Source organism: Mchenga conophoros, linkage group LG8, assembly GCF_057382185.1.
Source record: "Mchenga conophoros isolate Kocher_MC1m ecotype Shallow Benthic linkage group LG8, M_conophoros_male_GT1.1, whole genome shotgun sequence".
Taxonomy (NCBI): Eukaryota; Metazoa; Chordata; class Actinopteri; order Cichliformes; family Cichlidae; genus Mchenga; species Mchenga conophoros.
In genome coordinates, this window is record NC_140533.1 from 23,265,653 (window position 1) to 23,283,168 (window position 17,516).

The 17,516-nt window shown below is 38.7% G+C and overlaps 1 protein-coding gene across 2 annotated transcripts in view; it reads right to left on the reverse strand.

The window, feature by feature from the left end:
• The window catches only part of ttyh2 (tweety family member 2), a 71,975-nt gene that overhangs the window by 27,803 nt on the left and 26,656 nt on the right, over nt 1-17,516 (reverse strand). For both annotated transcript variants that reach the window (XM_085285105.1, XM_085285106.1), the window contains exons 3-4: nt 13,834-13,945; nt 642-862 (exon numbers count right to left, since the gene is read on the reverse strand). In XM_085285105.1, coding sequence (XP_085141231.1) covers nt 642-862; nt 13,834-13,945 — 333 coding nt within the window. The remainder of the gene's footprint in view (nt 1-641; nt 863-13,833; nt 13,946-17,516) is intronic.

Genomic DNA, 17,516 nt, shown 5'->3' on the forward strand with positions numbered 1-17,516 from the left:
TCAATAGGATGCTTTTTTTGAACATCCTAAAGAACTGTCTGGAAGATAATTCACATGCAGTATGTAGGTACACACACAAACACAGCTGCATTATTATTTAAACCCACCCAATAAATATTATGTGAGATATTCAGGTCATAGCATGTAGAAAGTAATCTATTCTACCGTGTTTAAATTGCTCATTGCAGCTATAAAATGAATGTGAATGACTATATGCAAGTTTGTTTTATTTGGATTATTTTTTTTAACATAACACTGATGAATTAGCTTTTTAGGTGCACCGATGCTTAGATGTCTTCTAGATAAACTTTTGCCATATAAACTGATTAAAGACTGCATGTATGTATGAAAAGTAAACTTGTTCCAAAGTTATTAATAATTATATTCCTTAAACACTTTTCTACTGATTTTCATTGTATAAATAAATTTGAAAATTTCACCTCCCACGTGTCTGGGAAGCTTTAAACCGTTAAAAATGTTCAGGGCAACGGAAACGTGCACCAACAGAAATAACCTTCCTGAATCCTGTCCTCGAGCTCTGGGTGTTTTTCTCCTCCTGTTTAACTAGACACTTTTATAGCATCGAGTAAACAGATTCGCACACAGTACAACCTTGACACATGTACTCTTCTGTTCCCCACCTGTAGTACTCTATGGTTGCTGACTGATCGGCAATGGATGCCAGGTCCACTTTAGCTTTTTCCCAGTCAGACAGTCCGAGCAGCTGTTTGATCACATTGTCAGCCATCTGCTGCATGAACTGCAGGGTCTGCACGTAGTCGCCCCGTGTTGCAAAGATCTCATCAAGCCTCGCAAGGTGCTGGTGCAGCCCACTCCTCATGTTGCCCATGGTGCCTGAAACCTGGAGCGCACAAGAAGAAAGAGTGGGGTAAGATTAACTGACACAGCAAATACAGTTAGAGGGTATGAGTCAATGGTATTATAATACATTAATAGATCTATCTAAAGTACTGCATAGAAGTCCTGAGAAACTAAATTTCTTTCTGTGTTTTTTAGGAAAATTAGGTGGTGATTTATTGAAAAACATGCAAATGTACACAGAAATAAAAAATACAACCTGTAAGGCAAAAAAGAGCGTTTGTTCACTTTCAAAAAGCTTAAAAGTCAGTATTTGGTATGACCACCTTTATTCTTCAACACAGCCTGAACTCTCTTAGGCAAGTGTTCTTCTAACTTTTATAAGTAGTCTTCAGGAATAGTTTTCTAAACTTCTTGAAGGACATTCCACAGCTCCTTTGGCAGTCTTTTATCCCCTTCTCTGTCAAGATGAACCGCTTTAATAATGTGTGCTTGCTTTTTTATTCATTTATGTTTTTACTGTTGTTGTTGAAGCAATCAGACAGTTTCCAGACGGTACAGCATGGTTGATCAAAAGCTGATGGCTCAAACACAGCCTAAAACAATCACAGAGCCTCCACTGTGTTTTACAAAGGGCTAAAAACAGACAGTTTTAACCCGTTTCTGACCTCTTCTGACTCTCAGATAGTATTCGTCTGCAACCTTGACAGTTCTTTTGCACTTAACATGCCAAAGTCCATGTTTTTTGTTTTTTTTTTAAGGACACATTGCAAAGATATGCCAATAGCTCTATCAGAATCACCTTGCTGGTGCAAAAATACTATTTCATGCCTGACAAGTTCACAAATTATGTGTTTTTGCAAAAGCAGCTAGTAACAAAGTCCTTAAAGCTATCTTATCAGGTACAAGGACTGGATTGCAGAAGGATGTAAAAACAGTTCATCTATCTATCTGTCTGAAACAATGTACTTAACAGCAGTGAATTGTAGCAATGGACTACATATACTAAGTATAATATGCTTCTAATAATATTCTAAATATAGAAATTTTCTGTTGCTTAAAGTGAGGCACTCAACCGGTCAGTCAACAGCTGCTCTTATTCAGCTTTTCACTGAACAATGAACAGAAAAGTCCATATGAAACAGCTGTGTGTGTGTGTGTGTGTGTGTGTGTGTGTGTGTGTGTGTGTGTGTGTGTGTGTGTGTGTGTGTGTGTGTGTAGGAAATCAACATTGAAGTAATTCATCTTCATGTGTTAAATGCTTAGGCAGTGAGAAGTCTTCTTCAACATGTATGAACTTCCATTAGTTTACAACATCTCCAACAAAAGCAGACGAAGCAGGAAACGCAATCAATCTGAGGCCACTCCCTGACCTTTAGCCATGCGCTTAGCGTGGTTAAAGGTCAGGGAATAGCCTGACCTTTATGGGGATGGCAACATCTCTCTGTTGGTCAGTAAGTCTCTCCACCGCTTTGTTAAAACATCTTTAAAATTATCTAAAAAAAATCAACTGTTAAAAAAAATGGTTTTCATAGTTTCCACATCGTAGATTATGAATCAAAGCACTCAAATCCTTGGAAGAGAAATGACTTGAAAGTCAAATGACTACTTAGTGTGTTCTCATCCAGTTTTGCACTATAGATTTTTTTTTTTAACATGCAGGTTAGATTTAAGCACCTGGAAAGATACTAACACAGACCTTTACAACAGTAACCCCACATCATGCAAAAGCTGATGCCATAACTCAGTGTTGCACACCACTGCTGAAGACAACTTGTACTTGTTAGTGTAAGATGACGAACATGTCAAGACTTGCACACTCATTAGCATTTAGCTTATAGCCCTGAGTAATAAAGCGTTTTCATAAACCTGTCAGACAACTAGCATTAACCACAACATTTTTGCTTTTCTTCATGGCAATAAGAAACCGAAGCTCCTGGAGAAAACTCAAGCAAGCACAGGAACAACATGCAGGCTCCACACACAAGGACTCTGTCTGGGTTCAAATCAAGTATCCTATGAGGCACTGACCCACCGTGCTGCCATAGAGTCAACCCACCAGCCTTTAACGCTTGAAGTCTTATTCACAGAAAACTCATCAATACAACTGATGCTTTAATGAGTTGTCAGCAAAACATACAAGTTTGAACACAGCATAATGTTTTCTATGCCAGACTTTTCTGCTAAAATAATAATGTACTGACAGTGTTTTTTTTATTACTGAGGTCATGTGTTTGCCTGAAAGAAGTTCCCAGAATTATGGACAAAGGTGAGATTTTTCGTAAACATGGAGGTTGGTCTGTGCTGCCACTCAGCAGCAGAGCTCAGACAGAGGACCGTGTGGGAGAGCTGGGCTACTGTGCATGTTGATGCAGTTTTAGTTTAAGTAAACAGATCCGCTTGGAAAACAGCCAAAACTAGAAATCGCAGAGGCAAAACAGCAGGTTTGCTAGTGCTGCTGTTGGTGGTTAGATATTTTTTTCAAACCAACACCTCACTATGAGACTTATAGTTTATTTACCTGTTTAAGCCCGAAAGGAAGAGTGATCCCCTAAGCCAAACAACAAACAGATAAACAGCAAACAGACACATTTATTGTGACAAATCACATTTTTATTTATGGCCAAGACAACATTATACAGTATTTATGTAACAAATATCGAACCATCTTCTTGGGTTTAATTACTGTGTACTTTGCTTGAAGGGAGAAGTTGTTTACAGGGAAATGGTGTTCGTGGAGACAACCTGCTATAAGATAATTAAAAAGGGAAATAAGCGCTCTTATTCAGCTCTGGGTACTTGGCATTCACAAGCAAGACTACTCATATTGTTGATGGCTTTGTCAGGGACAAGGCTTGCTGAAGCTAAAAGGAAAGTTTGGATAGCAGTAATTAGTTGGTTTTGCATGTAATGTGTGGGCCACATTATACAGCTTACGGAAGAGCTGAGAATAAATACATAATGAGAAAAAAGGAAGAGAAAGGTTAAGTGCAGCTGATTGAGAATTGTTTGCTAAACTTTCATAAATATGTCTTCATAAACGAATCATTGGACTGCCCACAATTAAAACTATATTTTTCTTTCAAAAAGTGAACGATATTAGACATAATGCGTTATAACATGAATAATGTTTACTAGAATGTCTCAAATCGAGTTTTTTTGCTATTAATGCAGATTCATTTCCTTTTCGTGTGATCTGACTACCCAGGTCAAAATTCCAAACATAAGAGAAACCAGATGAAGTTTGATTTAGTTTATCTTCCTTTGTATTTAACTTTGATAAAGTTGTGCATGTTGTTAATCCTTTTGATGAACGATGCTATTCCATAAGGTCGCTCCTTACAAAATTAGTCATTAGATGTCGATTACCTTAATGAAAAAATCTAACCTGACATACTTGTATAAAAGCAGAGCAACTACTGAAAATCACAGGTTTAAAGAACTCGTCCATTCTTATAGTGAGACAGAAAAGGGAGTTAGATGTGATGTGATTAAAGTAGAGTTAGGTGGATCCAAGTGTAGACACTTGTAAGCCATCTGGGCATTGGGGGGAAAATCCAATGCACAGCAGCAGATCTACAACAGAAAGGCTGAAAAAGAAAAGAATTACAATGTTGCAATGAGCCAGTAAAATTCAACTTGGTTGAAATGCTGTGTTGGGACCTTAAGAGAGCTGTGGATAAAACAAATTCCCACAAAATCCAATTAACTAAAGCAATGTTTTAGAGAAGGATCATTCTGTGGATCAGAATTCCTCCTCAACGATGTGAGAGACTGATAAAGCCATACAGAAAATAATCACTACAAGTTATTGCTGCTGAAAGTGCTCCTATGAGCTGCTGAATAATGGGGTGCACACAGTGCTGTGAAAACATCACATTTCCTTACATCATTCATACTGGTGCGCCTCCTGATTTATGGGTGAATGTTTTCAGAGGACGTTAATATAGTATTCTCAAAGAAATTGATCACTTTAATCGCAGCAAACCTTTTTAATTTTCATTTAAAGTTATCACTTTGATTGATTGCCATAAGAATAATCAGACAGAAATCCAGCACACAGTGGCTTCTGGGTTTTACAAAAAGAAACAGATCGCATGCACAGGCATGTAGCACTCTGTACTTTGTTATCTGATCACTCATCAATACATCTTCTTCTTCAAACTGAGAAGATGAAATTGCAGATGAAAAATGAAAGCACATATCTGATCCTCGCCTCCTGTGTAAAAATCTTATCTAAAATGCCCAGGGAGACAGACAATCCAGCTAATCTCTCCTTCATCTTGGTCTGATACTCACTGTGTGGGTTGATCCGCACCGATCAAGAAGATATAATTCCCCTTTTCCAGTCATCTCAGCCTTTATCTCAGACTGATGTTTTAAGGGCACGGAGAAGTACTTTCCGCCTCACATCTTTTCTAAACAAACAATTTACAGTAGATTGTACTCAGTGCCTAGCTATTTTCTTGTGGGATATTCATTTCTACATGCCAGAGGGTAAACAACAAACAATGAAAAAAGTCTAAAGAACCATTATACGTGACATTATTCGGATAAAATATGCGTAACCTTAAGCAGAGAAAAATGACAATGGGGTGTGACGTTTCAAATGTAGATTCTCGCTTCAGGAAATGGAAAAAAATACAGATCAATGGGAATCATGTTCAGACTCTTGTTTACACATTTTAAAGCCCCTGAGCATCATTTGAAGGGGAGAAACAGTTATGTAGTCTCAGATCCTACTTACAGAAAACCTTGCCATTTGCCATGTCCATCTTTCAAAACGCCATCATTTTTTCCAATGACGTATTGTAATGCCCACGGGTAACTTAATCCATCCTGTCTCCTAAGGCCTGTACACATTTCAGGCAAGAAATGTTTCCTTTGTTTAGCCCTCAGGGAGACCTACGGCCATTTTTTCGTCCTCAGCGTTTTTTAATATTAGGCCATTTTCACTGTGTTGAATAGAATATAGCCAAACCTTCCAACCCTTTTTTTTTTCCTTTTTTCTTTAGAATTGCAGTCTCCGTTTATTCGATTAGCTTAAAGTGGCTAAGCTACAAACCGCCATCCACTTGAGGTCCTAGAGCCATAAATCGCCCCATTGACTTCCATTATAAACGCTATTTTTCACTGCAGAATTATTACCGTTAACATCTGGGTGATGGCTTAGGTTTCATTTTTGTTTTGGACAAGAGGCCTTAGAATTGTAATTTTTTTATTTGTCCACCGGGTGGCGCCCTTGCTCCACATTTGACCCGGGGCTGGAAAACAGCGGGCTGCTTGGACAGACCTGCGGGGAATGAAGCCTCATTTCCGGCGTGCAGCAGCGGCTTCGCTCGCTGATCGGACGGGACCATTTTCGGCCCCTAGGACCGTATGAGGGTGCTTTTTTTTTGTAGTCAACAGGAAATGACGTATTTGTTGTCACGTGGTATCGGATGTGTGTGCTGCAAAAATGAGTCCCCGGTGATCGTGCCCCGGTAATCGTCGCGACTTACCCCGGCAAGAATGCACTTATTTCGGCCTAGAGGAGGAGCATTTGCCGCCTGGAGACCATTTTCTGGTCCTGAAAAAAAAAATAAAAGGCGATCGAAATGACTGTTGGTGCCAATCTTTAGTCCATCTAAAGGCCTAATTATAATAACAATTGAATATTACCTCAAATGTTTTTTTTGGAAAATATTCAAGTTTTATGTTTTTGGGGCAAAAAAAGCAGTGCGCTCATGTGACGAAACCGGGATATAAAGGGTTAAAATCCGCGAAATGTAATTAAAACTTGACATGAATATTTCAAGGAGAAGTAGGTCTAAAAGATTGGCTAATTTAAAGTGGAATAAAATATTAATGTATAAATTTTTTATAGCACTTTTTTGGGCGTGGTCGATTGGGACCGATAGTGTGTGCATTTTATGAAATGCGCTCCTGCAAAAAAAATAAAAGGCGATCGAAATGACTGTTGGTGCCAATCTTTGGTCCATCCAAAGGCCTAATTAAAAGTACAATAAAATATAACTTTCAAATGTATTTTATGGAAAATTTTTCATTTTTTCATTTTTTTCGCCAAAAACGGCCGTGCGCTCATGTGACAAAACCGGGATATAAAGGGTTAAAATCCGCGAAATATAATTAAAACTTTATATGAATATTTCAAGGAGAAGTAGGTCTAAAATATTGGCTAATTTAAAGTGGAAAAAAATATTAATGTATAATCTTTTTATAGCACTTTTTATGGCAAGGTCGATTTTTGGCTCTAGGACCTCATAAGGGGTACTTTTTTTAGGACCCCCCCCCCAAGGGTTAAGCCCTGGTCTGAGATTCTACAGAATATAAATGCCACTTCCTTCACTAGAATTCGATCTCTATCTTTAAGCCTGTTCGGGCTGGTATGTCTCTGTGGAAGTGATGCCTCAGAGAGATGAGGGATCACAAAACAGAGAGTGAATGTAAAAGAACAGTTCTAATTTGAGGCACAAACCTCCCAGAAAGTGTTCGTCTCTGAGATGAACCATGTAAAAAGAAAAGAAAAAAAAGGAGTAATTTCTAATTCTTTGTAGTGTTTTCCTTTTTAAAAATTCAGTGCTGCTGAGCAGGCATCACAGAATCACTTACAATCGTCTCGTAATTGCTTGATAAATGAGAACCGTTTGACTGTATTTTTGAAATTTAAAAAAAGGATAAGATATGGAATCAGATCTTTTTTCTGCAATCCATTGTGTCTGTATGATAGAAGAAGAGAAAAGTTTCTTCAATTAAAATTGAATGTGGGAGCTAGAGCGTGAAATGGAACATGGGTCTGAAGTGCCTTGGCAGCTCGGTCACAGTTAAAGATAGAGACCATCTTCACCACTGGGTACCGAAGCTCTGAAAACATCTCTTTAAAAATAAATTCCTTTTTTAAGTTTGATACTGAATGATCACGAAGCTTCTAGGAGGTCATCCTTCAGAGTGGATTAGTGGTGTTTATGAGTTTGTTGATGAAAGACTGAACAAGTTTTCAAAGATGATGTTTCTCCTTAAGTTTTTGCAAAACTGTTACTTCTTCTACACATTTTGAGGTAAAGCATCAGTTGCTCTGATAAAGATAAGTCTCACATCGCTGGTTTTCTCCAATTTAGATATTTACACACAGAGTGATGCAGTCCACTGCCTCAGCAAACACCTTGGTTGTCTCCTTACTGTGGAAGAGCAGTTTTGCTTTCAGGCTCTTTCCTGTTATCCAAAATCCTCTCCCATTCCCTATACATGAGCAAAACCATCCACAGTCCAACTGTTTGTTCTAAATTAACTTGTAAATTTTGGTGCTGGACTTTCAATTCCCCTTTGACTGCAACAGTTTATTACAATCCTTTTTGCTTGAGAAAATTTATGCTAAACACATGCGCATAGGCCTATAAAAACAAGCCATGCTTCTATTCTACTCATTTCCAGTTACACTGAATGAAACAACTACATTTGCAGAAAACCAACGAATAGTCGTAAATTTAGCAAAACTGGCATGTACCACAGACTCCATGAAAATCTGTAGTTTGTGGCACAGTTTAGTCAACTGGTGTTGTGGTAGTCACATCAATGGCAGTAATATGCTGTCATGTTGAACTACAAACTTCTAGGTAAAAGAACTACAGCAGTGAACACAAATTCACCTTTTCCTATAAACCTGTATGTAAGTAGAGATGGATGTGATCACCACGAAATTGCCAAAAGCTGTAGTTCTTCCAATAACAATGTGAAGCTGTTTAGATATTTTGCATGGGACAAAAACAGTCTGGTGCCTTTAGACATGTTCATGTGGACTGACTTGATTTTTGAACCAGCTTTACATCGTTATTAGAAGAACTACATCTTTTGGTGATGTCATGGTGATTACATCTGTACAGACTGTTTTTGCCCCATATAAATATGCATTTACATATTTTACATGGGACAAAAACAGTCTGAGGGCTTACCGACATGGGTTTTGGAACCATCGTCAAGTTGCTGTCAGTTGAGGAACATTTGACACTTGTTCATCAATTTAAATTTTAATCCCCAGATGTTGATGCTTATGTCTAGGCCACACACATGTCAATCGCCAGCTCTACTTTACCCCTAACAATACCTCAAGATACTTAAATTTCTTTGAGAAATGTCATTTCTAAGAGACAGAAGAAAAACCATGGTCAGGCTGTAAATATGGGCATACAAGGTGCTCATAAAATACCAGAAGCTTGGCCGGAAACACTCTTTCCCTACAACCATAATAAATTCACCTGGACAGAATAGGGCTCTATGTGACCTTGAATATGTTCTTTATGTTCCGTTGAGGTTTTTTGACACTTAATATAAGCGAGTTAAACATCAGGTTCTTACACTAGGAGTATTTACAAAAATAACTATAATAAATAAATAATTGTGTTTCAATATTAGCTTGTATAACGAAAAGCTTACCGTTTTGTGTTATTACAGAAGCTTCTAGTGAGAATGGTGTAAAATGGTGTCAGGCCAGCATCCAAACCTTAGTTGAGCTCCGGCCAATTGTTCAGTTACTGACCCAGACACTGACCTAGTCCACTGGATGATTGCTTTCCAAAAGCTCTAATAACATCCTTCACCCGCAGAGTTATTATTGGTGAAACACTCCAAATATGAGATCAGTCCCATTACCACTAAAAGGCATCCAAGCAGGCCAGTTTCCAGAGCTAACATTACTGTTCGAAAGCAATGCTGCTGAAATGCAAGTGTTTTTTTTTTAAACTCACTTTCCCAATAGGTTTATTTCGTGGTCTGCCTCAGAGGGAATTGAGTTTGTTAAATTTTTATAACAAACTGAACTAAACTTGTAAAGTAGGGCTGAACGATATATCGCATTTGCGATAATATCGCGACATGATCAAGTGCAATTTTCTAACCGCAAAGGCTGCGATTATACTCTGGACATGTCCAAATTCATGGGCTGCATCCTCCTGAGGCCGCATTTGTAGACCGATTACGTCACAGCGACGCGCCGAAGGCTGTCCAAATTACTACCATATCCCAGAATTCATAGCGCGGCCCAGCCAAACTCCAGTTTCCAACAATGGCGGCCGCTACTAAGTTTTAAAATTACTCATACTAATCTTTCTGGGTCACAAAATAAACTTTTAAAATATTTTCAGGCGAGAAAGTAGTTGTGTAAACATCAAATATCTGCTCGGTTTATCAAGATATCCCATATTTGCAAAAGTGCTTCGACGTTTTCAGAGGCGTCTGCTACCCACCAGCTCGACAGCTAGCCGGGAGCTCGAGGGTTACTGATGCGGCCGAGAACGGCACAACTCCCGGCACATCATTTTCAGATCACCGCGGAGTTTCGCTGCTCAGGTTAAACGTGATATATAAGTCACTTAGACAACCTAAAAATGTTATTGTTGGGCTTTTTTCAGTGTTTTGTTTGTTCGTGAGTAAATCGGTTTGGCTGAGATTAAAGTTATTAGATTAGATAAAATAAAACTTTATTAATCCCCCGGGTGGGTTCCTCCTTGGTTTTCACACAGCTGACTAAACGTCAAACAGAAAAATTATTAAACAGAAGTATGAGACAGTCGAGAATTTACACCAGTGTCTGGTTATATTTTAGATAGCAAGAAGCAGACGGCCGAGTTTATTAAACTCCACCGAGACAGCGGTGACGCTAATCAGAACTAGACCGTCCAATTTCACGCCTTTAAATTTTAAAGGCGTGTTTGTGTGTGTGTTTATACAATTGCTATTATGTTTGCACTTTATGTGTAATGTTACTGACTGCAGAGATCAGTAAGATGTGTGTATTTTTTATTTATTAGTTTTATTTATTTAATATTATTTTTTAATTGAATGACTGTCTAGTAGTTCACAGATGTCGAAAAACTGAGTGTGGTAAAGCCACTGATTTTGTTTATGTATATTTCTGCAATCTGCACATTGTACTGACTTTCATTTTAATGTTTACACCAGGGTTCCTTGTCAGCACTTTATGCTCAGATGTTTGTAAGCTAAAAATAAACTATTGTGTATGTTCAAATATACTGTTGTGATTGAAGAAGTTAAATAAAAATGTCAGTCATCAATTCATGCATCACCTCATGTCATCATAACAGAGGTCTGTCTTCCAGGAAAGAACAGTTTAAAATTAATGTAATATAGTATTGGCCATACTATATGATGTATTGCTTGTCTTTGTTTAATAATACAGAAGACAAAGACCTTAAAAAATAATCGCATATCGCATCGCAATCGCAATATTGGGGCAAAAAATCGCAATTAGATTATTTTCCATAATCGTTCAGCCCTATTGTAAAGTGTGCATCTTTTTTTATTGTTTTGAGCTTAAGAGTGGAGAGTTGTTCACAGATTCTCACTATGTATGACTAGTGTATATAGTATGTTGCATGGTTGATGTTATGTACTGTAGACCAAAGCACCACTTAGGAAGTCTGCATAAAAATGATTGGTCCTAGCTAACAAGTTGTGTGCATGCAAGGCAGGTAAGCTGTGTGTATCAACTGCAATTGTTATAGTTTCAGCATCACCACCAGTTGTAATTGGCTATGCAGCATTAATTGTTTAATAACCTGTTTGTTATTTAGACGCTGTGGTGCATCCTTCATCTGCGTATTTGGCTCTCTATTTTTTTCCAATTTAAAACCAGAGTAATATTCTATATTCTCGCTATTCCTCCGTATTCATTTGCTCGAGCCACCTTCTTCATCTTTTTCCAGGTTTCCGTGTGAGTCTGTGTCCATAACACATCATAAGCATATATTCCAGACCGTTACTAATGAAACTCTCAATAGCAGCAGAGGAAAAAAAGCATCTGATGACAAAGAACCTAACTTTCCTCCTTTTCTCACTTATATTCTGAGCTTACCCCTTTTCTAAACTTTCTAGGAGCTGGGCTAAAAGGCATTTGCGTGGTCAAAAGGGCAGAGAGGCCTTCATTGTCAATGATTTCAATGCCGATTTTAACCCCGACTCTGCCAATCAGACGGGCTTGCACTGCTCCTTGTTCTACCCATCAAAGGGCTTTGTCTCCTGGGCTCATGGTTGATTAGGTGGGGGGAGACTAGGAACTGTGTGTGGCACACTGGGCTCTTTGTCCAACTCAAGAATTAGACTCCTTAAGAGTCTATAGCAGCGTGCAATGAACTCACTCATGCACATGCACACACAGGCATGCACATTCACACACATAAGATGCCCAAATAAAGGCCACTATGTCCAATTAAGTGCTTGCACAAGTTCACACACCCTAGAGGAACATACTGATAAGTGCTCCAATATGCAATATATTATTGATTTCTCTCCACTTATTATTAGGATTCTGATAAACTAATGTGTTTGTCCACTTTCCAAAATTATTGGCAGAGAATCAGAGAACAATAAATAAAATCTAGAAATGCCAAGAGATGCATCTTTGCCTCTTTATTATAGTAATACAAGCTTAATATGCGATTATATTGATCAAATGGAATAAATCAAAAATGCTAACTTGTGTGTTGTACAGTATGGTAATCCCAGATGACCAAATAGAGTAGCCCAAGTGATATCTCAACCTCAGCAGTCACAGAGATCTTACATGCTTCCAGTTTAAAATATTGATGAAGTCCCACAGCTTAGAACCACTCTCCTTTTAAATCTGTGATTATTTTCCCTAATCATCAGCATCAGATGTCCTAACATGCCACAGAACACTGCTGCAGAAAGCGCGCTGCAGGCTCTCTCGAGACGTGTTTATTACCGAGGCCAAGTCGAGTCGCCACGCTGAGTGTCTCACACACCACTACATTAATCTCCATTAATACAAATGGAGACTTAATCCCTACTCTTTGACAGCGAGTTATCCTGGGTCTGCTCCTGCATCGACACTGGTCAAACGCCTGATGAGAACACACAGTGAAGGCTTTAAAACCTCAACAATTAATAGCTACACGATGTTCTATTACTGCTGGCAAATATAACTAGAAGATAACAGTTTTAAGAATGGGTTAAGTGCAGATACCAGTGTTAAAAAGAAGTCTGACAAGTGATGCCAGTACTAATATTATTTTGTTTGTTTGTTTTTGCTATATAGTGTGTATATAGTGTGTTACTATTTAAATTTTATTCCTGCACAGTTAGCGTGGAGCACCTATAATTTTATTCTACATCTACAATGACAATAAAAGGCTGTTCTAGTCTATATTTATGCCCTCTTTAGTGCCAAGAATACACAAAAAATCATTAAAAAAGTCTTTCCAGTTTGAATCATGCTCACGTTCACACCTATGGGCAATTTAGAATCACCAGTTAATCTAACACCATGCATTTCTTTGGACTGGGGGAGAAGCAATAAAGCAAACTCCACTGAGACAATGCCCCAGACTGGAAGGCTAACCACCACACCACTTTTAAATATCAGTAGATATCAGTGTAAAATTCCACATTTTGGAATTTAGTCTTAGTCTTTACTGGAGTCCTAATCAAGTGTCAAATGATGGCGTTTCTTATGGAAAACTGCATCTGGACAAAATTAAAGAATCCTCAAAAAACACAGTGAACTTAACTGAGCATAAAAGACAGGACGGCTCTGTGTTTGCTGAAGCCACAGAGGCTAGGAGAAGGCGGAGCAGGCAGAGGGAGTGTGTGTCTCTCTCAGAGGACGAGGTTTGTGTGTGGAGAGGCTGTCAATTTGTGTGTAGCCGTAAATAGCTATAAAAAAAACCCATAAAAACATTTAAAGGCATACTAAATTGAGTCCTGTGGGCTTTCCTTCTCTTTGGAGCCTGTGTGGTTGTGCGCCTGTGTGTGGGAATACATCACATCCAGCCTTTCCGAAGTCTTCACCCAGAGTTGTTTGAGTCGTGCTTCATTGGTCACTCATTTATAAACCATGCATGTTATGAAATGGCGGGAATTTAATCAAATGCTTTCAATTTATTTTTGCAAACTAATACATGATGTAATCTCATCCGTCCAGAGATATGTGAAGCGTTAATTGTGTGACACTAATATGTTTGTAAATGATGCTTTACATACCAGACTGTCCACTCCACCCAGCGTGTGATTGGCGTTGTACAAGGAGTAGGTCATCTGGTATACACCGTCATTGGTCTCGCTGTTGCCATAGAAACCCACACCCACTGCGACGCTGCAGAGAAAAGATGCATAAAGGCGCAGGTGAACCTTTGATAAAGAAGGAGCAGAATATAAAAGCAGTCTCTTGGATTTTAAATCATCTACATCCAAAGTGCTGCCATTTTCGGTCCTTAAATTAAAAGTTTGCCAGCTTCAAAGCCATTATCACAACCTGGCTGAGATTAAACATTAATGCGAAACGACCCGTAAACAACAATTTTCTGTCTACTTGAAAACATCTTTGCCAACCTGCAGTGGAAATATGCAACTTACAAGGTAGTATAGCATGGCACACTGGAAAAGAGCACAACGTTTTATGAATATTTGATGCCTTTTTTTTTAAAGATAAAAAAAAAAAGAATTTGGCTATTATCATAAAGCAGTATCATCAATTTCTGCATCAGGCTTGAGTTTTGGAAAAATTTTAAATGTATGAGGTTAATGAGGCACTTTGGGACAGAAATTTTGTTTTAGCTATTCAGTAATTATTTCCCACTGTAAACAGCTGTGAAGCAGTATGAATGGTATTACAGTGCGAAGGCTGAGTTGCTGAGTGTGTCGGTGAATTCAGGGAGTAAAAGCCAGCTCGCCCAAAGGGTCTGATCTAGCTTACAGAATGATTTTAGAAAGGTGTGAAAAATGAAGAAAAGTAGGGTATTGTATTTCTGGAGCTTTTAATGTATTTTACATCAGGAAGCGCTGCTGTTGTTAAGGCGTTAAGAATTGATCTCTCCATCGCTCCATCCATTTGTTAGACTGCTCATTTTATCCTAACCAGTGGTCTGAGTTGTCAGTTTAACAGCCTTGTCACTAACAGACATTAGCTGTCTGTCTCATCACACCGTAGTGTGTCCGATGTGTTATTTTTTGATAAATATCGCCAACTTTTTATGTAAATACAACAAACAGGATGAGGAAAAACTAAGACGCCTTAATGAATAACAATAAATTGCTGATTTATAGAAAATAAATACCTGTAATTTGTGTATGTGGGTGTTTGATGCACATATATCTCACAGCGCAATGAAGCAGCAAATGAAGCAGCAAAAGCTTTTTGGATTTCTGCGTTAATTTTTGTAAACAACATTCTTTGAATCAGAAATTATACAATACAGGCCTCTGGAATGCGTGTGCATAAATTGAAACCACTTTTGCATATTCAGCCATCCAAGGATTTAATTTGTTGAGCTGGAGCATCAGCACAAACAGAATAATAACCGGCGCATTCTAAACACACACACTTAAGTAGTCTCTCTGAGCTCCACTTTTTCCCTAAGTGCCGTCATATTGTGCTGCCATATGATGGGATTTCAAAGTAGCCGCACAGTTGTTAACTACAAGAAGATTTAATGCTGCAACACAATGTCTCACAATATACTCCAAAGACCCTGCACAAGAATCCTCTGCAAAGACAAGGATGTCCAAGTCTTGCACTACAGACACTGAAGGCCGTAGATCAGAGCAGTGAGCAAGTGTTTTATACCCTTTCTTTTCAATAACTACGCAGGACAAAAAAGGAATACAGATCCCGTATATGACCATGATCTGTGAGAAACAGGACATGACAGAGCTTAGTACACCTCCCAAGGGAAACTTTATATACACTGCTTGCACTCAAATACAACAGTGCAACAGTAACTTCAAAGATTATGGGCATCTGAGAAGCTTACATAGTTTCAATTCTCCTTGGATCAGGAGAACTGAACTCAACTGAAAACAAGGATGTAAGAATCTGAAAGTCAACTCTCACATTACAAATTGCACTCATATCTCTCCTCTCCAAAGTGTGATAAAAATAGACACTTTTTTATGCCTTTTTATGCCTGTTTTCTTTTTTTATTCAAGTTCATATTGTCATTGCAATGCTAAAATTACCTGCAGACCACTTTAATAGGTAGACCTGTTCTAATGCTGTCAGGCATACAGAGTAGGTCAGAACGACCTGCTGAAGTTCAAACTGAGCTTCAGAAAGGAGAACAGAAGAAGGACTTCAAACCTTGATGCAGATGTGTTACAGCTGCAGGAGAACACATTGGGTTCACCAGCTCACTAAAACAGCAGAAAATTCTACAGCAGAAAACTTGAAGAACAGTGCCAGGTCTGCTGATTTCCGCTACACCATTGGACACCAGGGTCAGAATTTAGCCTAAACAACATGCAAGCATTGTCACGATCCTGGGTCATTTTGTTGTTTATGGTTTATGTTTAAGTTCATTAGCTTATCTAATTTCATTTCTATTTTGCCTATGTTGCCCTGTTATAGTTCATTGTTTATTAGATTCCACTTGTGTCTTCACCCCTGTGTTTAAGTCTCCCTTGTCCTTCATGTGTGTCAGGTCTGCGTGTGTTATGTTGTCAAGCTCGTGTTGTCATGTTTCCTGTTCTGTTTTGAAGAGGTCTGGTGTCCCACGTTCATTGTGTTTAGTTTCACTTCCCCTGTGGCGTCATTATGTTATTTCTAATCAGCTCCTTTCCCATGCGTTTCCACTTTCCCTGTTCACCTCCCGTGTGATTTAGTCTGTGTGTTTTCATTCATTCCTTGTCAGGTTGTCTGTTGAGTTTTCATCATGTTTCCATGCCTCCATGTTTCCAGGTTCTTCCATGTTCAGGTATTTTTGACACACTTTGGGATCCTTAGTACCAGCTGAGGTTAGTTTAAACAGCTACATGAGCATTGTTACTGTAGCATAGCCATCCCTTTCTGATCACAGTGTACCCATCTTTTGATGGCTGCTTCCAGCAGGATAATGTGCCATGTCACAAAGCTTAGATCATCTCAAACTGATTTCGTGAACATGTCATTGAGTTCACTGTCCTCAAATGGCCTCCACAGTCACCAGATCTCAATCCAGTGGAGCACTTTAGGAATGTGGTGAAACAGTAAATTTGCATCATGGATAAGCAGCTGACAAATCCGCAGCCACTCTGTGATGTTATCATGTCGTTATGGAGCAAAAACTGATCTAAGCCATGAAGAACTAAGGCAGTTCTCAAAGCAAAAGCGGGTCCAAATCAATACTAACAAGGTGCACCTATAGCGCTCTGCCCACTAATAAATAAATACTGACCATCATTTACTGAACAAGGTTAAATGTTTAGAAGGTCTTTTGTGTGTGATTTTTTTATTGCACACAATAGTAATGCAACACACTGAAGACACTATTTGTAGGTCAGCACTACTTCGCGTGGCAGGTCAGGACTAAAAGAAAACTAAGCAGGACTCAACCTGACTGAGCTTTAGATTAAGGCTGTGGTTCCTACAGACTTATCCCTGATGTTCCGGATAAATTTTAAGCTGAAAACAGAGACTATAAGTCTGCAGCCATCAGCGCTTCCTCTAACATTCACTTGGAATGGCTAAAATCCTGCAGAGCTGTTATGATCGTTGTGGTCGAAGCAAAGTACAGGTGGAGCTAAACAACAGGGGCAATTTTCCTAATTAGTACAGCAGAGATGGCCTCATTAAATGACCCCCTGCAGATAAACATCCCACTTGGCAGGTTACAGACTTACCCTCAGGGAGAGCAGTTAAGAAAGTGGGGACAGGCATTACAGACAAGAATAAAATCATCATTTTAGAGGAA